Source organism: Hypomesus nipponensis, chromosome 17 (assembly GCF_054491055.1).
Source record: "Hypomesus nipponensis isolate SF chromosome 17, ASM5449105v1, whole genome shotgun sequence".
NCBI classification, from domain to species: Eukaryota; Metazoa; Chordata; class Actinopteri; order Osmeriformes; family Osmeridae; genus Hypomesus; species Hypomesus nipponensis.
In genome coordinates, this window is record NC_140377.1 from 9,429,714 (window position 1) to 9,456,764 (window position 27,051).

The following is a 27,051-nucleotide window of genomic DNA, read 5'->3' on the forward strand; positions in this document are numbered from 1 at the left end:
GAACCCCGTACACCGTGGTACCACCCAGGCAAGCTAAACGATTGACAACTTTGATTTAACAATCGCGTACAAGTATGGAAGCCCAGTAGCTAAATCGATGTTTCCAGCAGCAGCCACAGACACTGATCATATTGTACACAATCATCATGGCGACCCAGGATGGTGGGTATCAAGAAAATTTAGTTTCATGCCGTCCCAACTAAATTTCCTGTGTTTTTTTCCTTTTTTACAAGGGATTAGGCGTTGTATTTAATTGGCTTGCAAATTATACTAACTAAAATTGCACTTGTCACTACGATTTTTACAAATGTTACTGTAATATCTTGCTGTGTTTGGTCGTTGCAACTAGCTTAGCTACCTTAGCTAGCAACGTTAGTCAGCCATAATGCGGTCCGCTGCTAGTAACCTAGCTGGTCCTTTCGATTTTGTTTTTGAGGTTACATATACTGTATCTACGGTTACATTAGTTGGCATTTTGTCCATAAATACTGGACCAATACACTACAACTAACAGTACCTAGATGCAATGTTAGCTGCTGTTGGCTAGTTAGCGTTGACAGTGTTTGCTATAATCGCTGACAAATTCCTGGCTAGTCCCAGTGTGGGTTAGCAAGCTAGACAACAGCAGCAGCCAGCTAACTTGCTAGGCTACCTATTTTGACAGCTAGATAGCCAATATCAGATGCAACTTCTAACAGATTGAACTGACTGTTTGGCCATTTCTGAGCAGGTGTCGGGACCTTGACTTGCCGAGATTGGACTGGATTTGTCCAACTTTAGCTACTGCTAACATTGTTTACTTTAGAAGAATGGCATGGGTAACGGTAAATAATGTTCAATTTAAAATGTCTGACATGAAGTGTGTGATCCTTTTTTATAGGGAGTGAAGAGATAACAATGGAAACGGAAGCCAAGCTTAAAGAGCCAGAACCACTGTGTGATTATGTTGACCGAGGTGATGCTGTAGAGTCTGATCACATGTCTCAAGCAGATGGGGAAAACAATTCAACTCAGGACCCAACTGTTAGCAATGGAGATGACACAGATGATGGGAAGGAGATGGTGGATCTAAAGATAATTTGGAACAAGAATAAGTATGACCTGAAAATTCCTTTGGATGGCACTGGTGCCAAACTTAAAGAGAGGATCCATTCACTCACTGGTAAGAGTAAGGTCAGCTAGTTACAACTTTTTTCAAACTGTAAAAGACAGTAGTAGCTCATTTAAAGTATGCTTACTTGTTTAAAGGTCTTCCACCTGCCATGCAGAAAGTGATGTACAAGGGATTGCTCCCTGAGGATAAGACGCTAAGAGAAATCAAAGTTACAAATGGTGCAAAAATTATGGTGGTTGGGTCTACAATAAATGATGTACTAGCTGTCAACACCCCAAAAGAGGTAATGCAACAGGAAGTTAAAGCAGAAGAAAACAAAAAAGAACCTTTGTGTCGGCAAAAGGTAAGACTGGTGTCTTATATATTGCTTTGTAAATGAGCCTACTTGGATGGCTTGGTAGAAATGAGCTTGTTTGTAATAGGATATCCGGTGCAAGGTTTAGGAAGAGGCTAAAATGTATTTAACAAAAAACAACCAAGATCTAACAAGGATTTTAAAAATCCCCCCTAGCAACACAGAAAGGTGTTGGACAAAGGTAAACCAGAAGACATAATGCCATCAGTAAAAGGAACAAAGGTAAGTGTAAACCATGAAGTAATAAAAAAAATATATATACACACGATTGTTTTGTCTGGTGTTCAGTTAGTATTTTGACTGCAAATGTTTCAGCTGGCACCACCACACTGTATTGCAGACTGAGGAGGAGCTAGGAGAGCAGTCGCTGTGAATCATTCCCTTGTTCGTCCACTAATGACCAGCAAGAGATCTTTCATTTGTTAAACAGGAACGCTTACCAACAGTGCCTTTAGCTGGAATGTACAACAAAACCGGTGGAAAAGTTCGACTCACCTTCAAACTGGAACAAGATCAGCTGTGGATTGGAACTAAGGGTGAGATAATGTCTTGGTTTGCCCTGCAGAAAAGGGGTTCATGTCAAGCAGTTCTTATTGTTGTTTGTCTCCTACAGAGAGGACAGAGAAAGTCCCAATGGGCTCCATAAAAAATGTGGTGACTGAACCAATTGAAGGCCATGAAGACTATCACATGATGGTAATGCATTCTCAAGCTGTTCTTGAGAAAAGCTTTAACAGTTGAATCGGATTTTTGTATACATTTGAACAGGAAGAAATTATACATGGTGCCATATATATAATTATATTGTGAACCATATTTTACAATGGCTTAGGGTCAAGGTCAAATGTAAAGCAGGGAATATTACTCCTAATTTCTTGCAGGAGGCCATGAACTAGTATGGATTCTGCATTTGGTAGAACTGTTTTGTAGACTTACTACTTACTAACTAATTTCCAAATCTCTGTGTAAAGCATTTACTGTATGCCCCACTTGCTTAGGCGTTCCAGCTGGGTCCAACAGAAGCCTCCCAGTATTGGGTCTACTGGGTCCCTATACAGTTTGTTGATGCAATCAAAGACACAGTCCTTGGGAAGTGGCAGTATTTTTAATGTGCCTCCATAATTGACATTGAAAAACTGGGATCTACAGAGGAGCACATGAACATGGAAACTGGAGAAAATGAGGAAATCTAAGGAACTTGATATTGCATATTTGAAAAAGCAAACTGAAGGATGCCTATGGACTATTCATATTCTTTTGGGTTTTAAGTGCACTAAGCGGCAGCATTATATTTCTCAGCCCAATTTCATCATTCAAGTTTTTGAGCAAACCCAAGGAAAACAATGAAACAATTGTACAGAGATTGCTAATGCTTTCCCCAGTTATTCTTAAAGAAATAAAACTTATTTAAGGAAATAAATGCACTAGGATATATTCATGTAATGTTTGTCTATCTGAAGACATGCCATCATTATTTTGGACTACATTACTTTCATTTAGTTGTGGCTATCTTGAAATTGGCTATACATGTATGTTCATGTTAAGAGGTCAAAAATAACATTTACATTTTTCACAAGTTTCAATAAGTACTAGTATTATAACACAATGATTTAGCAACTGTATTGATTGAGTGGAGCTGTCTTATGCTGTGAGATTGGCCATGGTATTAAACAGGGGCTCAACTCATTGCAGGAATATCTTGACAGAAATATTACATTAATTTCATCATTTGTACACCAAGCAGAGGTAATATGCCTCAGTAACCATGTGGTTACAAATGTGATCTGATTTTGCTGGGAGAGGGATAAGCAAATTCAATATTTTGCACAATCAACTACTTTACAGGTCAGTGGCAGACTATTGGATGAATAATCCTTTCAATTAATTTATAAAGTATGTCAACACGGCGTCAAGTAGAATCCAATCTAAAAACACAGACACAAGATTCATTTTTAACTACAACAATATTTCTAGGGGATTTGGTCACCATAAATTAATGAGATTCAACACTTCAGGTGACATTGCACAACGCTATCTTGTGAGCTACTATCACTGCTCTGAGACACCAGAGAGAGACAACTTGGCTCACATATGTGGGCATGGATATCCATTGCATTTTGATAAGAACCGGGCTAAAGCGCTTGAATTTTTCTATTGGCTCCACAATTCTGTTATTTAAAAAATTATGTTACTTAGTAACAGTGGATAAGACAAGAAGTTAAAAATAAGGATAGCAAATCTAGATTTTTTTAACAACCTTTGCTTCAGGTCATCTATCCTATGCAAATTTTATGTTTATGAAAGAATCAAAAAAGAAGCCAAGTATTACATATTAACTGGTTGAAAATATGTTGCAACCTGGGAAATATTTCTGCCTTAGACTTGTAATTGTCAATAAAGAAGATAATGCCATGCTTATACACTTCCTAGTGGTTACAGTGTCCAGTTATAGGCCGAGTTGAAGAGGATAAATAAGATCTGTGGGAAATTCCCCATTATTGACTACGATACATGTATTAATTTAGCAGACATGCATTGGTGATATTGCTGCATGTGGAGGTGTGACTTTCCCCTGGTCCACATACACGACAATGTCATGATTGTCATCCACATCAATTGTGTTTAATAAGATGTCTTTTGCAAACAACAACAAAAAAATACATATAATTATGGTACAAAACTTTCAGACAGACCATACATCGACAAAATATTCTACTGCAGTGTGACAATTTATGTATTTGCTGGTAAACTATTAACACGTTTCAGTTAAGCAAATACATGCAAGTACATACTAAAGCAAGGGTAAATATATCAAACACGGACGTTTCTCTCGATCTCATCTTCTATGGATTTAGTCCTTTGCTGTGTCTTTCTTTTCCCCTGTCTTGTCCAAGTCTTCTGAGGTTGAGGGTGTTTCTTTCTGCATTGACCCACATATAAATTAGTTTATTGTAGTCAGGTTTTTGTTTTTCATAGTTGGGAGGGATTACCTGCATTTTATAATATTCACTCTAGCCCTGAGAGTCATGTCAGTCCCATTGATAACCAGCAGCTTCTAGCTTCTAAGATGCAATGCTGTATTAATGTTATTACTTGTTGATGGTTAAAAATGGAAATCTACCAAACAATGACAGCATGGTGGTGTGCTGTAGTAGGAAGCATTAGGATCTTACCACAGAACCATGGGTGTTGGCAGAGCCGGATGAGCATGTGATAAACCTGTAGTACTCCTCTCGCACCTGCAGGGAACACCACAGAACCATCTTCATCTCCACACATATCCTACTTGCAGGCTTAAAGGGGCCCAACTCTAATGACGGAGCTTTCCTCCATCCCTTCCTCCCATCTGATATGAAATGTATCTGCTATGTAGACATGGGTATTATTTGTTCATGTCAGAGAGCACCACTAGGAATGGAGGAAGGAGAAAAGCTATTTTTGAGTATAAACAACCCCAGACCACAGTTAATGGATAGAAATGGGTGCAAAGAGAAGTACCTCTTTGTTGAAAAGACAGTGGACGATGTAGAGGAAGGTGCCCTGCTGGGAGTTAAGGAGGATGAAGAGGTACTGGGAGAATGTGCTTGTCTGGTAGAATCCCAGGATCCAGGTACAGCCCAATATGACAAACTGGGCCAAAATCTTGAAGACTATCAGTCTGGTAGAGAGAGAGAGAGATCGAGAGCACACTACATCAACAGAACATACTGTATTGTACGTTTGGTCTTTGAGACAGACAGAGACTACACTCACCTGGTGTCTTTGGACTGGGAGACATCGCTCCTCATGCTGACCAAAGTGGGTCGTAAACTCCAGAGTGTAACACAAAACAAGATCCAGTTCATCTGAAAGCAAAAAGCTAAGTAAAGTGTGTGTGTGTGGGTGTGTATGTAAGTGTGTGTGCGTCTTGATGGTGCTGAAGCACTCACAGCAAGGACAGCAATCACTGGTCCAGTCAAAGCCCATGTAAAGTTCTTCTCATTTGACAGCCAGCACCTGTTTGTCCACAAATGGTTTGTCCACGTTAAACAACAAATGGCCTCTACTGTTAACCAGAAGACAGAAGGGACAACTTCACACGTATGAGAGTACCTATTGTACTTCAAGTGTCTTTGTTACACCAGATACTCACAGTAGAACTAGATACATGTTTTTTCATAATTACGACTAACTTTGTTGGAGTACCATATCCACCAGAATTGACCCATGCAGACACGCCGACTATCACTGTTGGAACGCCATAGCCAATAAGGTAGAGGTATGGCCTGGGAAGGCCGTCCCTTTGGATGACCTGTACCCTGGAGAGCATCCTGACCAGCAGGTAGAGCTGCAGGGCCTCTAGCAGCATCCACACAAAGCTGGCCACCACCAGGAAGTGCAGAAGACCGGCCATGGCCTTGCAGATCAGCTAGGGACAGTAAGTATAGTCAACTTAGAGCTCTCCGATTGACTCACAAGCAGACTCATGATGCACACACACACGCACACAGCTCAACTATTTATTGATTCACACTTTTACGGACAAGTAACTCTTCAATGCATAACGTTTTCTAACGTTTCTCGTCCAAAAGACGATGCCAGACCTCGGAATCAACATAGGCCTTGTCCAACAGCAGCAGCAGATGGGTCAAGAAGAGACAGATACAGAGGTGAAGGCGGGCTGTGTTGTTGATCTTGGGGTTCCAGCTGCACAGTAGGAAGGTCAGGATGGCCAGAGCAAGAAAGACCAGGCCAATACAAACACAGACTTTGTTCACCCACTCTATAAACGGATCTTCAACGGCCACCTGAATAGAAATGCACAGATACATTTGGTTAAAGCAGAATACACACGTGCACTCAGTTAAAGCTTTTGGTCTACTAAACACACATCCATTAAGAATCTTGTTTCCCCAACCCCTAACCTTAACCATAAGATTCACCTAAAAATGTTACTTGAACCCTAAACCTAGCTCCTAACCCTAAAACTATCCGTAACTCCTAACCCCAACCCTTGATGTAAATCTAGCCCTAACATTCATTTTAACCACAACCCCTCTAAAAATAACAAATTTTCCTTTTTTTTTTTTTTTTACTATATTCTATATCTCTCTCTCACACACACCACACACACACCACACACACACACACAAACACGCGTACCTTCCCAGTTTGCAGGATGAGGGCAAAAGTGGAGAGATGAGAGCAGCTACACACTGTATAGTTCTCATCAGAGAATGCGACCCAGCAGCCCTCCACTGACCAGAACATTTTCATCTCCTCTCCTCCAGCAATTCCCTCTTTCTCTACACTCTTCTTCTCCCAGTATACACAGGTCACCAAGTCTGACTCTGACAACCTCTGAGACAAAAATGTATAAACAAGTTGTGAGATAGGGTGGAGAGAGGATATGCATGTACAGTGGATAAGGGCGATTGATGGAGTGATGGATAAACGGAGATAGGTAAATACAGAGAGACAGCACCCTCTTGTGTTGGATGGTGAAGTTGACCGGCTGGGAGAGCTGGGTGTTATTTGTTTTGGGCAGGGTGGCAGTGATGACATCTGAGTACATCTCTGTCTGGTTCTCAGTCTCAAAGAAGCTGTGGCTCAGGAGACTCTCCATCCTGTCGATGGTCATGAAGACTGCTGCCGCCGACCCTGCCGAATGAATCACACACACACCATTGAATCAATGTAAATGTGAATATACTCCCCACTCCATACCATACCATAATAAACACCTTAATCATACAGTACTGTGCATGCTCCTCTCTATTTTACCGTTGTTGTTTTGGGCCACAGCCTGCAGGTTGATCCTCATGGTGTTTCCCTTGGCTGAGAGAGTCGTGTTATCCCCGCCTTCAGTTTCAGGCCCAACAGCTTGAAGACTGATATCTGACACCACACATGCAAGGACAATATAATCAGTGTCCCACCCATATGAGTATCTTTAGGTTTGGTGTGTAACCCAATTCCTACCTATTTCGTTTGTCCTTAGTGTTATGTTGGTCTGGTTCCGGGTTGGATCCACCAAGGCAGACACCAGACGCTCTGAGATCCCTAGGATCAAACTGCCAGTGTTTGCTTTTACAGATGCACTCGCTGTCTGACTTTTCTTGGAGTCATCCTTAACTCCAGACACCTCCTTAGAGAATGAATAGATGGATGAACAGATGGATGAATGGACTGATGGATAATACAGAGAAAACAAACAAACGAGTACATGAGCTAATTCTTGATGCAGTTTCAGTAATACAATGAAATAACGATGAGATGGTAGAAACTGAGACAATGGTAGACAATACCAGAGTAGCAGAGAAGCCGTTAGTCACTGTCTGCAGAGAAAAACAATGAGAAAGGAATATGTGAAAATGTTACAAGAATGTATTGCACCTAGAAACCAATTAGCACAGTGAGTATGCCATCACTGATGCTTTGTCTGCTGTCAGAGTGCTTGACTGCCCTCAGGTCATCACCTATTTACAAGTACATTGAGAGTAGAACACTCCAAAGACTGACCCCGGTTGGTAGGATGGTTTCAGAATTGTTTTTCAGGTCTTGGTCCATATTATTGAGGAAGTAGGTCTCCTTAGTCTGGCCCTGTGGCATAGATACAGATTGTTAAAAAAAATATGTTCCATACTTCCATTATAATTAGTGACAAGCCTTTTTTCTTTCTTTCACAAAACTGGATAGGTAGACTTTTTCCCCTTTACACAGCTTAGACCTATACTTGTTGCCTGTTTTGATTTCTCAAAACAGGCGACAGAGGGTTGCAATGGGATTTGTATTTATTTATTTGAACATCCTCACCACAGTGTACATTCCAGGAAACACTACTGTAGCTAACCAAATCTACGTATGGGATTAGTGTTAAATGCATTAGTAAAACATACTAAACATGATTTAAAAACAAGACAAGATCAAACTTAAAAAAAGACTCACCTCTGGCGGATTTAGATGGTCCAGAATATCCTGAACACCTGTTGGATGTGAATGGAATATTTGGAGGGAAATATGAGGGCAGGAATTCTCATTACAGATGTGTCAAGGACTCACAGTCCACGAGTACGACACATTGTTAAAAACACATCACTAACACGGTACAATTGGCCTTCATCTGAACCACAAAGCCAGCAATGCTAGCAAAGCACAAAACTCAAATCAAAATATGTATCCTTTTGGCATTCACTGAGACTCATTTCATCTATGAGTGTGTGTGTGGTTAGTTAGGGGTGACAAGGCTGTAACGTTAACATGAACCACTCACTCTGACACACTGAAATGTCCATCTCCCACATGAGTCCGGTGGAGGGGAAGTATCCATCCTGACAGGAACAATAGAAGGTTCCGGGAACGTTATCACACACAGACGCTTGACCACATAAGCCCGGAGTCTCACCACACTCATCTATGTCTACAGAAGGAGAACACAAACGCACACACATACACGCCAGTCAATATGGAACATGCTGAATAGGAAATATATAAAATGTAGGATTTAATGTATTGCTGACACATAATTTTTTTAACACACATTGATACACAGAGTAATAGTTTACAAACCTAGGCATGGGTTCAAGATGCTAGATATAAAGTCTGGGTTGGTCTCACGGAAACCAAAGTTGCAGGTACAGGTGAATGCCCCAATAAAGTTGGTGCAGTTGGCATCTGGACCACAGATGGTGGTGTTTGTCACACATTCATCAATGTCTGTAAGAGTAAAATACAAGGCACTGATCATATAAAAGCATGTTGTGTAATCAGTTATCTAAAAATGACAGTCACCAACAGTATTCATTCATATAACTTCAGCCCCTAGATTCTGCTCAACCATCCATTTTCTCCACAGCAATCAGTACACATCAGGTACACTTACCAGTGGGAATGTGGGTTTGCTGATAAGTTGGACATATCGAGTAATGATACAGGCAGCCATTCAATATGTCCTAGATACCAAGCTTATTGACTAGTTTATTAAAGTTGCCATCTGTTGAATATACCATGCATTTATGGAAGAATAAACTAAATAAGGAAACTGTCTAGCTAGCATTAACGGCACATGTACCGTGGCAGATGTTGGTCTGGCTTGGTTCTGCTTCTAGGTTGGTAGGTATGTATCCCTGTAGACAGGCACAGCTATAGGCTCCAGGTGTGTTGGTACAGATGGAGTCAGGGCCACAGATGGTTGAGTTGAAACACTCGTCAACATCTGTGGAGAAGAACATTTAGCTCCCAACTGCACTGTTCTTTGATAGAATTAATATAAAGTTTGAATTGTTGGACATGGAGTGAGCAGCACACGGTTGTTTGACAGTGTTGATTAGCAATGAAGTACAAGTTTAAACTCAACATTGAACATTGTCTGACTGTAAGAACTATGTAGACACCTAAACATTCTGTGCTGTTTTCATTGATCCTGTAGCCATCATTGCAGGAACAGATGTAACTCCCGATGTTGTTTGTACACCTTCCATTCGTGCTACAGATGCCAGTGGAACACTCATCTATATCTGTATGAGAAAAAAAGAGGTGGGCAGTGTTGTCAGTGTGGGCAGACAATTCAGGTTTGTGCGTGTGTGTGTAAGGGACAGAGTGAGTGAGTGAGTGAGTGAGTGAGTGAGTGAGTGAGTGAGTGAGTCAGTCAGTCAGTCAGTCAGTCAGTCAGTCAGTCAGAGTAATTCTCATTCAAGGTTCCTTCAATCTGGATTCTCAGGAAGAGATACATTCTAAACTGTACCTTGGCAGGCGTTGGAGTTGCTTGGCTCTAACAAGGGGTTGCTAGGTGTGTATCCCTGCAGACAAACGCAGCTATATTTTCCAGGTGTGTTGGTGCAGTTGGAATAAGAGCCACATGCTGAAGTGGCATCCACACATTCATCTATGTCTGTAGGAAAAGGTTAGTATTAAATCATGCCTCTTACTTTCCAGATGACATTTACAGCTGCACTGTTAAAATGGCAGAATATGTATATTTGATGTCAATTCAAGTTGCCAGTTAAGTGTTAAAAACACCTTCATTGTATCATAGTTGTTAGAAATACAGCAAACTCATGATTCTCAAATCAAAGCATGATAATGTTTCTGTCATGTCACATGTGTTTTTACTCAGTACTGGTTGCCACCTCTGTATCTGTCTGCTTGGGACAGTCTAGTAGGCGTTCTACCACCACAGCGAGACATTACAATGATATGAGTTAAGAGTGACTACAGGTCATCAACAGCTAAAACAATTGCTACATCTAATTGCAATTTTGTTTATTCATCATAAGGACAAGCCCTCAGTTCATGTAAACTGTACTATAAGAAAACTGATATAGTGGTCTTCTTTGTGCTTATAGGTTATCATGAATACTCCTTGTCTCTGGACATCTTGAAACACATTTTGCCCCGCTTCCCAGTCATGATTTTAGATTAGGTCTGATCTCCAAATATATGATTGAGGGGTTATTCACAGTTCTGTTTTACCTTGGCAGCCATAGGACTCATTTGTAGGTTTGTAGGTTGGGGGAATTTTGTAGCCCGAAACACAAACACAACCTCCCTCAGCTGTGCACTGGGCTAAAGGACCGCAGGAGTCTTTAGTGCAGTTACTGTGAACTGGACAGCCAGAGCGGGTTAAACCTTTACACATGACACCTTTAAAATCCTTTTTTTATACTTTGGAGATACACGCCACATTTCGAATGTAATTACAATGAACAACTAACAATCCACATTCTAAAATGTCTCTGTCTCAAAGCTAGTATATTACTTTGTGTCAGCCTCGAGGCAAATATACGATGAATCATCATGACCCCTTGTTGTTATAATATTCAATTTGGAATTCCAATAGATTGTATACATTCTCATACTCCTATTACAATTTATGCTTTCTATCAAATGTATTTGTATTATAATACTTACAGATCACAAAAGCCATGTTATTGTACCTGTGCTGAGTTGGCTTAAACACATAGTATCCTCCTGGACAGAGCACCATTTCAATATGGTTTACAGCATTACAACAGTACGCAGAACTTGGGTATCTAGATCCACATGTACTACCCACTGTTGATGATTCAGACTGAGATGTAGGAGGGTTGAAGTTCAGATACTGGGGATAATATGTGCCTCCCAGATACATTGCAACACATGTTCTGATAATTTGGTCTCCTCCAATCCCAACGAAACGCCACCATTTATTCAGTAGACCAACGTCATCTTCGGGGAAGCCAGGGAAATTCATGCTTGTGAAGGCTAAGTTACGGTGTGGTTCAGATATATTAAGGTAGCCGTCACAGCTGCCTGGGTGCAATAACCAGATTCAATAGATTAATATAAATTCATTCGAAATATTGTTTGTAAAAAAGTAATACATTAAGACAAATGCTGTGCCAAGACTATACAAAGCTGACACTGGCCATCATGAGCTTTTCCTCTTCTCTTTAAGCTTCTCTAGAAATATTTATATTTGTGCCAGAACACGAATTTATGAACTTTGGTCAAATGTAGTCATTTTTCATGTTTCTTACAACTGCACACCACCTACACAACAACTGTTTAAACACAACAGATTTAAACAAAATTGTTGACTACTTTCAGCAACTACAACAATTGATTGATGAAACATTTAGATTTTAATTTCAAACAAGATAAAGGTAAATCTACACTTATTTAATAGAATCTTACCACTGGGAAAAACACCTTGGGCAGACAGACACCCTGAAGTAAAAGAAAAGTTCCTGTTACAAAATACGCAGGCATAAAACTCAATAAAACGTATACAGTATGGGGGTCTGCGAAACAGAATACAAAACAAATGTTCTTACAACTGCACACCACCTGCACACCAACTTTTTTATCACAACAGATTTAAACAAAGTCGTTGGCCGCTTTCAGCAAGTACACAAATGTATCTTACCAGGGGCAGGGATAAACAGAAACCCTAAAGAGAAAGATACACTTTGTTATGGACACAGTCATGTCCTTACTGTAAGATTCAGTTTAAACGTATAGTATTTCTTAAATGTTTTGGGACATCAAAAATATTCAACTATCAAGAACAGTCTATCATAAGTTGTAGACCTATAGACCAATCAAGGTGTTTACTGGTCAAATACTATTTGCTAAAAACGTTGGTTGGATTAAGGCCTGGAACTACAAGTGGTTCTTATATTTTAGATGGGTCTATCGCAGGAACAATAACAGTAAATTAAAGCATTGTTGAAAATTAACCCCAAAGAATTTAAAGAATAGTAACTACTGGAATTCACTCACCCAGGAATAGAGATAAAACACAGTATGTCATCTTAACAGATCCCTCTTGAAACCGTGAATACACGAACACTCAATTCACCTGAGCCATACATCACAGGATTTGCACAGCATCCAAAACTCTGTTTTTAGAAGGTTTGAGACATATGCAAACCACCTGACTCAGGTTGAGAACAAACAAGATAACACAACAAATCAACACATTTAGAGATGAGAGGGACAGGAAGCTCTACAGTGCACACTTTTAGAGGGGCTGAAGGAGTCACAGGGATCACTTTGGTTTTTAAGGGAGCTTATTTTGTAGCATCAGATAACTGGTGATGTAGATGAGGCCCTTGAGATCAGGAAGAAACTAGGAGCTACAATATAACTGAATTAAGCCACAGCAACACCTTAGAGCTTCACAGAAAAAAACACAAATACTCAAATTCGCCTGAATGAGTCATGGATAAAATGCTCCATGTTTAATTCAAAGCAAACCATCCATATAACCAGCAGTAGGCATAGGCCACATTTCAACAGAAATGGCCTCTTTGGTCTCTTTGTGGAATTCAAGGGAGGATACAATGTTAAATATACCAGAATGTCATCAAATGGTTACCAAAAGACTTTAGCTTCTCTCTTTTTAAACATCATCAAGTGAGATTTTCAATACATATGATGTTCTGTTCAAAACCCCTCTATGCTCTTGGACACATTAGAGACACATAGGTGACAGGGTATAGTCACACATTGACTTAACTTGTAATGCAAATTTCATAAGAATTTTCAGCATAACCTCATTGAGCTGCAACCATGACCCATATGTGTCCGTCGGTGTCGCTGAAAAGGTCCGACCATTACAGTATAAGATACCTATCTCAAACATTTGAGAATACATGTATAATAACAAATAACTAGTAGATTACCTGGAATATATATATACATATATATGATCATAATATATATATATATATATATATATATATATATATATATATATATATATATATATATATATATATATATATATTCCCTGGGGAATATATAAGCTGATTGTGTTGCAGCAACTACAAGGACACAGGTGTTAGAAATAGCCACTGATAAATGTGTTTAGGGATATTACTGGCAAGTTTCATGAAGAATGTCATCAATTCAACAGGTTGTCATTTGTTTTTTGATGGATTTACATTTGAAAGGAAAACACAAATTTGGTTCCACAAAAGCAACAGCTACAGCACAGGGTTAGGGTTAGCCCTAGTTAGATGTTGAAATGTCAAACAACATATACAATATTTCAAAGACCAACTCAAAGACCAAACTAAAGGTTCCATACACTACAACCTAGCTTAAAATAAACAGATCATGGGTTTTATATTATTCTTGTGTAGAATATCTAAGATGGTAGTAGTGACAAGAAAAAGACTGGAGAAAGAAAAAAGAGCCTTGTTTTGGATTCACAGCCATTTGTCTTGTAAAACTGACATGCTCTGTTGAACTGTAACTTCCATGTAAATAGCTTGCTCTGAAAACATGGAAAATAAAGGTATGGACAGCAGCATCAATTTACCAGAATAGAAAAGAGGAGGGGGGGAGAGAGAGGGAGAGAGAGAGAGAGAGATAGAGAGAGAGAGAGAGAGAGAGAGAGAGAGAGAGAGAGAGAGAGAGAGAGAGAGAGAGAGAGAGAGAGAGAGAGAGATGGTGGTGGTGCGGTTTAACAGATTTGGGGCTTGGCAAAAATGAGTGCGCATTGTTTTCTTTAACTTCTTTCTTCATATTTTCCCCTTCCATTTAGTTGTCATGTCGGCTAGAGAACGTGTGAATTAAATGACCTTTTGTACAAATATTTTTGTTGAGTATTTTTCACTTGGTGTGTTAAAATAGCTGAAAATGGAAGGAGGAATTCATTGCTTTTGGTTTGGTTTTCTAGAACGGGCGGCAAAGCGTAGGACCTATATGCAAGCACCATATGTTTCCAGTCGACGACATTAGATTAGACGAACCGATCAGCAGAAGCGGATGAAGCGCATACAGCAAGCCATCTGATTAAACTAGAAAATAATTTGTCTAACGTCATCATAGGGTTTTACATTTTTAAGTATATTCAGCTAAGGTGAGTCAATATTACAGGACAGCATATCTTATTAGAAGGCAATGCACATTTAATGAATGGTTCAGGAAAAAGCGTTATTAGCGAGTTAGCTTAGCAATTGACATCAAAGGCTAAGAACCAGCCTGCAGTGCAGCTCAGCCCATTTAAGAAAGTATATTTAGATTAGCTATGTGTATGAATTGGCTTGTAGCACTATGCTCTCTACCTTACCATCACAGCACTTACGCATTTTGCATGATCCACATATTATTTTTTGAACTCAATCGCTACAGTAGTGGTTCTTTGCTGCATTTCAGTTCACTGTGCATATACTACCTTAAGTGTGAAACACTGCACTTCTTTTCTAACCTTAATATTGTAACTGTTGTAAATGTCTTGCTTTTTAAGGCTACCGGTGACGCTACCATCTCTGTCCACAACCTATCATGACTTCACTAGTGAGTGTGTTTCGTGAAAAAGTAGTGCATTCATCTTTCCTTATTCATGATTGGAGATAATGTTAAGGGGTGGCTATTTTCTTATGAAGCATCTTGCTAACAACTCAAACAGCTGTAACAACGTTGTGGTAAACTTTCCCCCCTCCATTAATTAGAGGCTAAGGCTCAAGAGCCATTTTCATTGTCTTGGACTCTTGATTTCCTTTGGGGTCTTAATATAGCCTAGTTTATCAAGTTTTTTTTTTTTTTGTAAGGCCAAGGCCTAATATTACTGGAATTGTCCCCCACAAAGCTGATCACAAATTTCTGACTGTGTTCAACAGGGAAGTACCAGTTCCTCCTCCACAGAGTATGTCGTCAGAGTCCCCAAGTGAGTACCATCCCACTTAAGAAGGCAAGCAGCTTGTGGTGACCACAGAGAGCTACGGCGGAAGGAGTGCATGTAATTAGGGTCTGACAGCTTTGTCGACAGTTTTATGCACCAGGGTGCAGGCTTTTGTTCACCAAAAAGGATTTAACAGAAAAGGCCAAAACTGATTCAACAAAGGTTCTTCCTCTCGGAGGGCATTGGCTACTTCTTCAACAACTCGTCACCTTAATCGTACAGGAACTGTGAACAATTTACAGAGTGGAGTTTAGTTGCCTCACCTTCGCCTTGCCTCCCTTTTTTGAGTCAGCTGGCCACTTTTATCCCTTTGCCAGTTACCTCGTTTCTTCAGCTGTGTTCTTTTCACTGATCTTGTGGGGAAAGGCATATAGACGTGGACCCTCTTAAGCGCCTGTGCCGCTGTCCATGGTGCTGCTTGGGCCATGGAATCCCCTTCCCACTCGGGTTGCCACAAACAGCATTTTGTTGCTTTAATAGTTAATCAACAAATGTACTTTTACCATGATCAGGTTCCCCTACCAAAGTATTTGCTTGTGCATCATTTTGAGTCTGTTTCTGCCAATGTGTTTATTTGTGTGTTTTTTTTTCTTCACCTATTGTCAGAAACACCAGTAAGAAGTACAGCATCATGGCCTTCAACTCTGGGGATAAAGTCAACTGTTCCACCTGGACCCAGGTACTGGCAGTATGACCACCGCATCACCTCTGTGTTAATGTAACTGATGTCATCACATCCCTCATCAGAAATGCTTCCTCCCGATGTGCCCATTCTGGAGTTCAAACTCGGTTCTCTGACAAACGAATGTGACGACCACCTCCCATAAACACCGCTGTCAAAGCTATGCCACCAAAAAACTAGCTCTACTCCTGATGTCCCTGCACAATATCTCTATGCACATCGATGGCAACGTTCATTTATACTTAATTTGTTGTTGTTTAATCCATTTTATGAATTTGGTTCTCCTGCTTTGGGGTTTGGTTATCCTGCTCACAACAAGAATATAAATACCAGGCATGGGTAAGAAGGCAAAGCCATGCCCTTCTCCCAAGTCTCCATATCTCCCTCCCTCACTATTCCCCTCATTTCCTCCTCCGTCAGGCCCGCATGGAGAGGGACATGAGTAACAGGAGGATGTACGGAGAGGAGGAGACTCCGGAAGGTGCGGCGGGCAGCGAGTTTGGCAAGAAGCAGCGGGAGGAGGCGCGAAGGAAGAAGTTTGGGATCATCACACGGGAGTTCAAGGTGGAGGATCAGCCCTGGATCCTCAAGGTCAATGGCAAAGCAGGGAAGCGGTGGGTACCCTGGCTGCACTTTGTTACGAAAAAAAACCCGGGGCTACAAATGCACCAGTGCACTGCCGGTGTAAGGGATGTGTGTATGTGCGGTTCATTTGTCTCCTACTCTCTCTCAGGTTCAAAGGTCAGAAGAAGGGCGGAGTGACAGAGAACGCCTCCTACTACATTTTCACACAGTGTCCTGATGGGGCTTTCGAAGCCTTCCCAGTCCATGGATGGTACAACTTTGTCCCCCAGGCGAAGCACCGCACGCTTACTGCTGAGGAGGCAGAGGAGGAGTGGGGCAGGTATGAGGTTGAACCATCCCACACACACACATACCCACACACACACACACGGGACAGACACACAAAGACAGGCTTGTCATCTCATCCGGGCGAATCTTTAGGAGGAACAAGGTGGTGAACCACTTTAGCATCATGGTGCAGAGACGCCTTCGGGAACCAGAGCGAGGGGACGACGACGACGACGAGGGGGAGAAAGGAGGCAAGAAGAAGAAGAAGAAGAAGGGAGGAAAAGGAGGGGACCTGCGCATCACCGACCTGGAGGACGACCTGGAACTGAGCAGTGACGAGAGCGACAGTAGCATGGGAGATGGTGAGATGAGGGGAGAAGCATTGTGTTCGGGAAAATATAGACTCCGGGAATGTGGAAGAGAGTATGATATAGTAGGAAAATACCATTTTTAAAACTAGATTGCAGGATTGGATCTCACTGTATTAAGTATTCAATTGTGTGCTTCTTTCTTTTTTATTTCCACCCTACCATAACTCCCTTATTTCTCATCCCACTCTCTTTCAACACCCCCCCCCCCTCTTCTGCCCTTCCTTGGTCGGGCAGATGTGGAGGCCAAGAAGGCCAAAAAAGAAAAGGCTGCAAAGGCCAAAGGAAAGAAAAAGAAGAAGAAGAGGAAAGGAAGCGACAACGAGGCCATAGAGGATAGTGACGACGGGGACTACGAAGGTCTCGAGGTGGACTACATGTCTGACGAGAGCAGGTGAGCACACACCACACACGCAGCTTTTTTCAGCACTTGCAGATTTCACGTGTCTCACCAGCCCCCCCCCCCCCACACACACACACACACACACACACACACGTTTTGCCCACAGCTCAGAAGAGGAGGTAGAGAAGACCAACAAACACGGCAAAGAGGATGTCCCTAAAGGTAAGCATCTTCGTTCATGTGTCTGTGTGGAAATGCACTTCATTTTAAGTGGTGAATGCTGCTCCAAACCTGCCATAAACATTCACAGGAATCGATGAGGCATCTGAAAGTGAAGAGGAGAGCGAGGAAGAAAAACAAAATGAGGAAGAAGGGAAAGAGGAAGAGGAAGAAGAGGATGGAAAAAAAACACCAGTCCAGGTGGAGAAAAAAAAGAAAAAAGGTAAAGCATTTTTTTTTTATAACCTTTTTATACAAATCTAACACGCAGCGTTGGTTGGTTTACGCCAGTCTCTTTTTTTGCTTCACAAATCTGACACCTGATAACCAGTTGCACAGTTGCTAACGTGTGTGTGTGTGTGTGTGTGTGTGTGTGTGCATTTCAGACAGCAGTGGGGAGTCAGAGAGCTCAGACGACAGCGACATTGAAGGAGAATCGGCATCTGCACTCTTTATGGCGGTGTGTGTGTGTTGTTTGTGAGTATGTGTGTTTACCCTTTTCCTCCCCTGCCTCTCTCTTGTCCTCATGCCCTCTTCTTCATCTTACAGAAGAAGCGCACCCCGCCTAAGAGGGGAGGTGGTCGTGGCTCCGGGGGTAGCTCCAGGACTGGCAGTCGCCCCGGGACACCATCCATAGACTCCGCCTCCACATCCAACACTCTCCGTGCTGCAGCCAGCAAACTAGAGCAAGGTACACGCACACCTTTTCATGTCTACACAGGGTGAAATGCGGAACCGGATTAGCGCACAAGGTGGGTTGCCTTCTCTCAATCTTTCCTTTTTATTCCTCCTTTGTCGTCGTCGTCCCCCTGTCCCCCCCAGGAAAGAGACAGCCAGCAGGTCCAAGCTCAGACACACCTGCTGCCAAGAGGCTGAAGATGGAGCCCAACAGCCAGAGCCCTGCCCCCTCAGGGAAGAGCACCCCTCAGCCCCCCTCTGGCAAATCCACTCCCAGCACCAGGTAACCACACACACACAGCATCAAGCCCTGCTTCCCCCCCCCACCCCCTCGTGTGCTCCCTCTCTTGTACTGTCAAACATTGAACAACAACTTATTTTCATCCAATCAGATGGGAATGTTGACTTGATTTCTATGAAGCCTGTGCTCTTTTTTCGGAGCCATGTTTTTCATGAAATGACATTGTGTCTCTTCTCTCTTCAGCGACGTGCAGCTGACAGAGGAAGCCGTGCGCCGCTACCTGATTAGGAAGCCCATGACGACCAAAGACCTGTTGAAGAAGTTCCAGACCAAGCGCACAGGCCTGAGCAGCGAGCAGACGGTCAACGTGCTGGCCCAGATCCTCAAGCGGCTCAACCCAGAGAGGAAGAACGTCAACGACAAGATGCACTTCTACCTCACAGAGTGAACCGAAGGATGGAGGAGGAGACACAGGACAATTGTTCATCTGCTTGCCCTTTCCGAGGAAGTGGAAGAAGGATAAGATATTCCTGTTTAGTTTTTTTTTTCTACGATAGGGAGCAAGTTCTAACTAAAATACATGAAACAAATCTTCCTTCTCCTAAATAATGTTCAAACAACATTGCTTTAAGCATTCTGGGTTTGAAACAAAAAGCGGGGTGTTGGAGAGGAAGGTAGAAACTGGGAGAACAGGTGCTATTGGAGATTCTGTGGGGTCTAGTCAAGCAGTTAACAAGGCGATTTGCAAAATATGAAAATACCTTTCCATGAACTGAACTGGTAACTTCACAATTTATACAGATCCATGTAATCTTTATGAAACAAATTCTTTGGAACTGACTTTGCAAAGGATATGCAATTGTTTTTGTAGTTGTTTTTGATTGTTTGAATTTTGTAATAAAAGATACACTGTTACTGATGTCTTGGTAATCTCCCTCTGTAGTCTGACAATAACCTTTGCAATAAAGGTTGCCACGTTAGCTAGATAATACCTAAAACAAATTGACTAACAATTCATATCTAGCGACTACTTAAATGCATAGACCACCAAAACATCTGCCAAATGTGTGAGCTGTTGTCTTACCTTGAACATGTTCTAATAGTCTAAGTGAGGAAACCGTTAACAAATTTAGATTATTGGGTGGTCTATGCTTTTACTGTTAGTCAGGCTAATGCCTAGAAGTGTATGGTAGTAACATCTGCCTACCCCTTTGGCATATTGAAAAAGTCAAGAGTTCAACGCACAAATCAGACATTACCTGTCGTCACTAATATGATCATACTGACTTTCAGAATGATATGGCCTCAATTTTATTGAAACAGATACCATGTCTCCTCACAGACACTTCAAAATAAAAGCTAACATTGTTGCCCACCTGGACCTGCACCTGTCATGTCATACAGCAAGCCCAATATGTCATTTGAACACATTTCATTTATTTGTCTGGGTAAAGTGCTGTTTGGCCTTCCAAAACATGTCTGCCATGCATGGGGACAATGTCACAAAGTTTTGTTGGTTTTGGATTTCAAGATTTTTCACTAGAGGAGCATTCCTTGTGATATTTGTATTGTGGGAACAACATCCTTAGATCCACTTCATCCGCTTCCCTTCATATCCATCTCAGGATGTGGGTCTCCAGATCCTGTAGCAGAGGTCTATGTTGCAGTAATACACCCCACTTGGCTTCCTCGTCTTAACTTGGAAGGTTCCGACAGATGACAGAGATTCTTCGTTGACGAGGCACTCTCTGTCCGTCAAAGACCGAGTCCTCGTCCCGGAGAATCTCATGAGTGAATTTGTACCTGGCCTGGTCCCTGCAAGGAGATAAGGGGGAGGAACGTACCAGTCATCATCTATAGTCACCATTAACCCCACGGACAAACTATGGGTAAGACGATGGAAACCATGCAGGGAAGGTAAATCAGGTGGAATAGGGAGTCAGGTGGCTGAGCAGTTAGGGAATCGGGCTGGTAATCAGAAGGTTGCCGGTTCCCCGCCGTGCCAAATGACATTGTGTCCTTGGGAAAGGTACTTCACCCTACTTGTACTTGCCTCGAGGGAATGTCCCTGTACTTACTGTACGTAGCTCTGGATAAGAGCGTCTGCTAAATGACAATGTAAAATGTAAATACTTTTGAAATGAGTGTGACATCAGGATCTTTAACCTGCAAGCCTGTGCTATCCTAGTCATGCAAAGAGATAAAGACTGCAAGTAGCACCTTGTTCCTTCCTTCCTGCTTTGGACTGAGCCCCACTAAGATAAACCTGTGTTCCATCCGTACCTGAGTATGTAGAGGGAGCGGCGGGGCAGAAGCAAGTCCAACCACTGGGCTGCATCGTCCTCCTTTACCAGACGCATGATGCTGTCTGATAGCAGACTCAGCCCTGCTATGGTGGTACCGCAGAACTGATGAGGTGGAATATAGAAAAATGAAAGAAGAAGAAAAATGGAGAGAGAAGAGGTAGGTTAAGGGGGAAAAAAAAGAGTAAAGGGTAGATAAGGGTAGAGTTATTAAGCTAGGGATTGAAAAAGCAGCCAGCATTAAGTGATAGGTGAATTGTCCACTCCTTGCTCAAGATGCAGTTAGAGCAAAAATGGTACTGTGCTGTTGATATACACAATCAGTCCTGCACCTGTTGCGGAACAACTCCCCAGTGTCTCGCAGCAGTTGCGTTTCTCACAATAGTGTCAGCAGCTGCATTGGGTGTCTGGAGCATTATATTGTTGACAGTCGGGTAACTGCCACATGGCAGTTTTGGAATGAGAGAACAGGCTATTCACAACTTGAATGAATCTTTTGTCTATTTTCATTCAAGACAAGTTGAGCTAACAGATGTCACTTGTAAGCAAAAGGACCACGTACCTTCACACTGTCAATGTGGGGTTTGATGTATCCAGCCTTGTCTAGGTCCAGAACATGGACAGGACCCAAGAGGGTACTACCCTTGGGAAAAGCCACAGTCCTTAGTCTCTCCAGCACCCCCGTACACATAGCCCCCCAACTCTCCCGTTCTGTCTCTCTGTAACCATGGATCGCCTAATGAGTGGAAAAGACTAGTCAGAGTCAAAAAGTATATATTGAGGTTTGGGCAAAGTAGAGCTTGCAAAGAAACATATGTTCATATTCGCTAACTAGCCATGAACTTACGTCATCCCAATGGTCAAATTCGTAGCGTTTCTTCCTCAACCCCTGCTCAAGTTCTTTCATGAAGGCACTTTCCTCTTCTTCACTAATGAACTCCGTTCTTACCTCCACGTTACCGCCGAGCCCTTGAAATAGCTCTGCGGTGGAGCAGAAAATCAGCTTTTCATGTCTGGGCTGTAGCAGGCCACTTCCTTCAGATGAACTTGCAATGGACCGTTCACGGGATGCGGCGTTGCATAGTGGTTGTTTATAAATGTGTTTTACAGCTCTAATCAGTACCCTCATGCTTTCATTTAATACGTGTTCTCCTCTTTTAAATGAAGAGTTTGTTTAGTTTTGATGTTGTCACAATTATTTACTGACATTGCTAATGACTACATAGCAGGGCGCCATCTTGAAAACAAGTGCATTGTGGATGTTGTAGTACCATTGGTGACAGTCTCGTATGCAGCCTGTGTAATTCAGGTCAACGAGAGCCATGTACATTTGTAGACATAATAACAGCAAGTACCAGTAATTGTACCATTTTCTTACAATACTTAGATATTATGGAGGACTGAAGTAAAATTAAGAAATAACTTCACTGTATGATGGAAATAACAAGTCAAAATGGATTAGCCAGTGATTTTTTTTTTCATTAATAATTTTGCCTTTACGTTTGTTTTAATCCTTGAATGTTTGTCACAAACTACGCTATCGTGTACATGAAAAGAGAGCCATGGAATTCAGAAAAACAGGTAGACCTAATGTAACGGAATGTAAGCTATTACATATGTGGTATCAGATGAATTAGGTAATTGGGAAATGGACCGTTGTCTTATCAAACATAGTTTGGTAACATTGTCATTAAAAGTGATATTGTGAAAATAATTCAATTGTAACCGAAAAAGAGTCTCAAATTTTGGCAATTTATGTCTGCAAACGTGTATATCTGCCTGTGTTGTTTTGAATGAATTTAACACAACACTTCAGTACCACCTTTGGACACTGAGTGGCAGAATAGCGTTACATTTTGCACTGCTTTTTCTATATAGGAAAATACCATCCATCTTGCAATTTGCAAAGCAAATTAACTGGCAAAAAAATACACACACACACACACATTGGCCTAGACCATAAGTACATAATGACAGGCACACAATTGTGAAGGTCAAATGGCCATTTGTGTTTAGCATGAATCAAAGCGGCCTTTACAGACCGGGTTTCACATACTGCAGCTGCGGATGTTGCTGCTGATCATGCTATTTCTCTTCTGACTTTGGGGTACAAATACAAAATGACAGATGGGGAGAGGGTGGTTGGATGGGGTGGGGGGTGGGGGGGCTAAGATGCAGACATTTTACCCAATACCTGATTGACTGGGGTACATGCCCCCCTCACCACTTAGTCTTCATAGCAGTCTCATTAGTTCAGCCTAATCTCAGCCCACTTTTTTTTTTCCCAATAAAATCATTGTGATTGACTTCCCCAGGTGAAACAGCCGAGTACGTGCAGGAAGTGGGTATTGCATCAGAATGCTGACGAGGCAACAGGCACAATCTCATTGATTGAACACATTATTAACCCATTTTTCTCACTTGTTTTTCTTTGCAACTTCCCTTTGGTTGTCGATCCCCTGGGAGGCAAAGCAGGCAGTAATAAAAACATTAAACAAATTTGAATAATGATAAAAGAATGGAACTACTGTACCACCAAAGCCAATGCATTTGTTAGGCCACTGTGTTGTCCGGATGCACAGATTACATCAAGCCTTTGCCAAAAATCACATAAAAAAACACCAAAACAGACACCTCAATGGAAACTAAAGAGCACTGGCTATTTCTATGAAAAACGAAACGTATTTTGCCAAATGTCGCTTTTGCTCAATATGGAAGAAGAATGGAGGAGGGGGAGGTGGAGTGCTGAGAACATTCTGGTGACTTCACCGTCACCATCCTCCCCAGTAAAGTGGTTGGCCTACTTACACCACAGATTCCTGCTTCCCTTTCATGTCTCCTCTCTCTCAGTGCCAGACTGTTGGCATCCCGTTCTCTGTTGAAGTAGATGTGGACTGTAGTCTGACTGAGCATTTTGTGTATGTAGAATTCCGTAGGAAAATATAATATGAGATTGTGAAAAACAGCCTTGCGTCTAATGCTACATCAATGTAAGGACAAATCCTGTTTGTTGGCATCAGTCGTTATGGGGTCATCTATTTGATGAAGGTAGCTTGCATAGCCTCTGAAGAGAGAGGAATGCGGTGGTACAAGATCTACCCTACTTATGGGCGGGTTGATCATTTCAGCTGTTTAAAAATGCATTGTGCTTACATCAGCATCACTCTTGCTGCCCGTGTACTGCATCAATGCCTAGACAGGCACAGGGCACTGTCTTGCACAAACACACGCACACACACACACACAAGCACACACTAGAGACACACCAGCACACACACACAAGCAGATTAGTAGACCTCACTCTGTGTGCTTGCTGTGAAAGCTCGTCAAGGATCATGGCTAAGATAAACCCCCTATCAACCTAGTACACCCATTCATAACACCCATTAAATGCTGTCTAAACGCACATAAAATGCTATATAAACACAACCTATACCCCATTACTTGTACACACATGCCACATATACATACTGTAATTTCTCCAATGCAAAATGTTATTCCAGATCTGGCTGCCATATTGCTGCCCCTCAGCCCTCCATCCATCCATTCACAATGAGTGTTTGGGTCTAATTCTATTTCCCAGGGCTCAGTCGGTGCACTCAGTTCAAAGTTCTTTTGAATCTGTGCGCTGTCACTGGTCAATGTGGCCTGCGGTCCTTGCAGCTAATTAAGTGATGTGATGAAACTGTGATTAAGTAGGTTGCAATTCAGAAGGCGCCTTACATCGATATATATATCTATCTATTACTGAAATACTGGCAACCAAACTTAATTTCTGGGTTTTTCAGAACAAATATATGAGAAAACAACAACATGACCCAAACTGGCCCATTGTGTCCCTCCCAGCACATGCCATTTCACGTCTTGACTGTGACTTTACATGAAAGGAAACTGGCAAGGTGCCTTAAACAACAATGGAAGCTGGTGAGTATGGAAGCCTGTGGCCCAGTCGACTGGAGGGAGGATCTGCAGTGAGTTTGAGAGAAGCAGGGTTCACCAGGGGCGCTGCGCACTACATGCATCTAACCATTGAATTATTCAGCCTTATGAATCATTGAGTCACGGCACTCCTTTTAGGCCCCTTGCTGCAAGCTAGCCGATGCAGTCACAGTTTCAGAGGCTCTTAAAAAGGAGATAGAGACCCAACCCGTCTCAGTCCAAGATATTACTATTATATTATATGACTATAATAAGTATATGGTTAAACACCATGTTCTAAACCTCTGAAACAGGCATAACTGAGCCCACAGTTGGATCATTTGTAGGTGTGAAGTCCATGTAGTCCCCACAGTACTGAAGGTGCTTTAAAAACTGTATTGGTCCGGTGTGTTGTTTTCCCCCATACTTATAATCTTACATCTCAGACATGCTCAATAGCCAGTTAGCTTGGATGGCATGCCACTTTATTATGTTCCTATGACATGCCAGCAGGCTAAAGTGCACCAGCCTAGATGGGATGTTCCACTGGTGGAAGAGTAACGAGGTCAGAGTAGAGCATACATGTTGTGTTTGATGAGAGGAGAGAGACAGGGTTTCCTGCTGGGTTATGTGGTGAACTCACACTGGGTATCAGCGGCTTACACCAGTGTGCAAGGGATTCACACACATACAAATCCATACATACCTCCATATAGTATACAGTCTACAGTCTATAATAGAGGCAGAGGAACAGATCAGACTAAATGGATTGTCTGCAATAGCTTTTATTTTGGGTGTCAGTGCTTGATGGACCAGTGTTTCTCCAGCTTAGGGCTTTGCTCCATGCTGCTTGGACAGAAGGCTGCTGCTCCTCCTCTAGGGCTCCAAGTCTGAAGGGCAAGAGATAATTTCACAGATCATCACACCTTGGAATGCACACACACACATACACACACACATACAAACACAAATGCACTCTACATGTACTACGTCCTACATGCACAACATACACACAAACAAACTCAAAACCCATTCGCCTTTGTTAGGATTTGTCAAATGGGACCATTCTTGTCCTAGTTTTGAGTTGAGGGGAGAGAACTCCATGCAAGACAGACCCATGCTGTATCCCACCAACTTAAAAGGAGTTTGTCAGGTAAATTGAGGCGGTGGATGAGGGCACTCATACCAGATTATTCCGTCGTCTTGACAACAAACACATCTGCTCGAGAGCATGCGGTGTTCAGCATCAGGCGGTGGTCATCCACCCCAGCTGACACGATGCAGCTCTCGTTTGCCAAGAAGAGCAGACGAGTGCCCAGCCCAGGCATGCGAGCACTGGCCACATCCCTCTGACCCTCACCCTAGCACTGGCTCCTCTGCTGATACGAGAGAAGAGGGAGTTTCATGATCCAATAGGCCATGAGCCTGTGTGGGTGTCATTTGCTCAATGCTGAAGCATCAGACCTCTAGTACATGGCTGTGGCCAACAGTGGGCACAGGGTCACTTGTAACATGGCATTAGTCTCAGTCAGTCAGAAACCAGTTTGAGTGCCTGAGAGGAAATCAGAAAGCTGTAGGATTTTATGTTTATATGACCTGGGACCCAGATTCTCAATCAATATCAGGGTTATGCCTATAAGTTAACTTAGGAAAGTGAGTTATAGAGCTCAAAGAGAATGAAACTCAGCTATAGGCTCACTTTGTGGTCATACTTAAAATATTGTGTAAAGCAAGCTGGTATTGTTGCTTTACAATGCAATGTTGAAGTTCAATTGAAATTTTCGAAAGAAGAAGTCAGACCTGTAACCAATAGACACGTCACATAA

At 42.1% G+C, this 27,051-nt stretch overlaps 4 protein-coding genes across 4 annotated transcripts; 2 read left to right on the forward strand and 2 right to left on the reverse strand.

Moving 5' to 3' along the window:
- The first annotated feature begins 8 nt into the window (after positions 1-8).
- Positions 9-3,164, forward strand: ubfd1 (ubiquitin family domain containing 1). The gene is made up of 7 exons (XM_084677126.1): positions 9-162; positions 881-1,162; positions 1,249-1,457; positions 1,626-1,691; positions 1,900-2,005; positions 2,083-2,165; positions 2,468-3,164. Exons 1-7 carry the CDS (start codon positions 147-149, stop codon positions 2,576-2,578), a joined length of 873 nt encoding a protein of 290 aa, XP_084533252.1. The 5' UTR covers positions 9-146; the 3' UTR covers positions 2,579-3,164.
- Positions 3,165-4,144: 980 nt separating this feature from the next.
- LOC146253412 (adhesion G protein-coupled receptor E3-like) lies at positions 4,145-11,448 on the reverse strand. Its single transcript, XM_084678830.1, has 21 exons — positions 11,358-11,448; positions 10,920-11,051; positions 10,192-10,338; positions 9,842-9,964; positions 9,520-9,663; positions 9,018-9,164; positions 8,722-8,868; positions 8,397-8,434; positions 7,971-8,051; positions 7,757-7,786; positions 7,431-7,596; positions 7,233-7,346; positions 6,934-7,109; positions 6,612-6,809; positions 6,053-6,256; positions 5,642-5,877; positions 5,399-5,465; positions 5,223-5,314; positions 4,968-5,127; positions 4,643-4,708; positions 4,145-4,389 (listed from the first exon to the last, which is right to left on the reverse strand). Exons 1-21 carry the CDS (start codon positions 11,431-11,433, stop codon positions 4,321-4,323), a joined length of 2,613 nt encoding a protein of 870 aa, XP_084534956.1. The 5' UTR covers positions 11,434-11,448; the 3' UTR covers positions 4,145-4,320.
- Positions 11,449-14,677: 3,229 nt separating this feature from the next.
- gtf2f1 (general transcription factor IIF, polypeptide 1) lies at positions 14,678-19,923 on the forward strand. The gene is made up of 14 exons (XM_084678787.1): positions 14,678-14,799; positions 15,187-15,236; positions 15,560-15,606; positions 16,228-16,300; positions 16,724-16,917; positions 17,037-17,207; positions 17,309-17,517; positions 17,761-17,917; positions 18,033-18,088; positions 18,177-18,308; positions 18,472-18,545; positions 18,635-18,776; positions 18,908-19,046; positions 19,248-19,923. Exons 2-14 carry the CDS (start codon positions 15,225-15,227, stop codon positions 19,450-19,452), a joined length of 1,611 nt encoding a protein of 536 aa, XP_084534913.1. The 5' UTR covers positions 14,678-14,799; positions 15,187-15,224; the 3' UTR covers positions 19,453-19,923.
- A 368-nt stretch (positions 19,924-20,291) lies between these two features.
- alkbh7 (alkB homolog 7, RNA demethylase) lies at positions 20,292-22,542 on the reverse strand. Its single transcript, XM_084678020.1, has 4 exons — positions 22,155-22,542; positions 21,870-22,043; positions 21,288-21,412; positions 20,292-20,819 (listed from the first exon to the last, which is right to left on the reverse strand). The coding sequence occupies exons 1-4, from the start codon at positions 22,434-22,436 to the stop codon at positions 20,699-20,701; spliced, it is 702 nt and encodes a 233-aa protein (XP_084534146.1). The 5' UTR covers positions 22,437-22,542; the 3' UTR covers positions 20,292-20,698.
- Between the last annotated feature and the right edge of the window lie 4,509 nt (positions 22,543-27,051).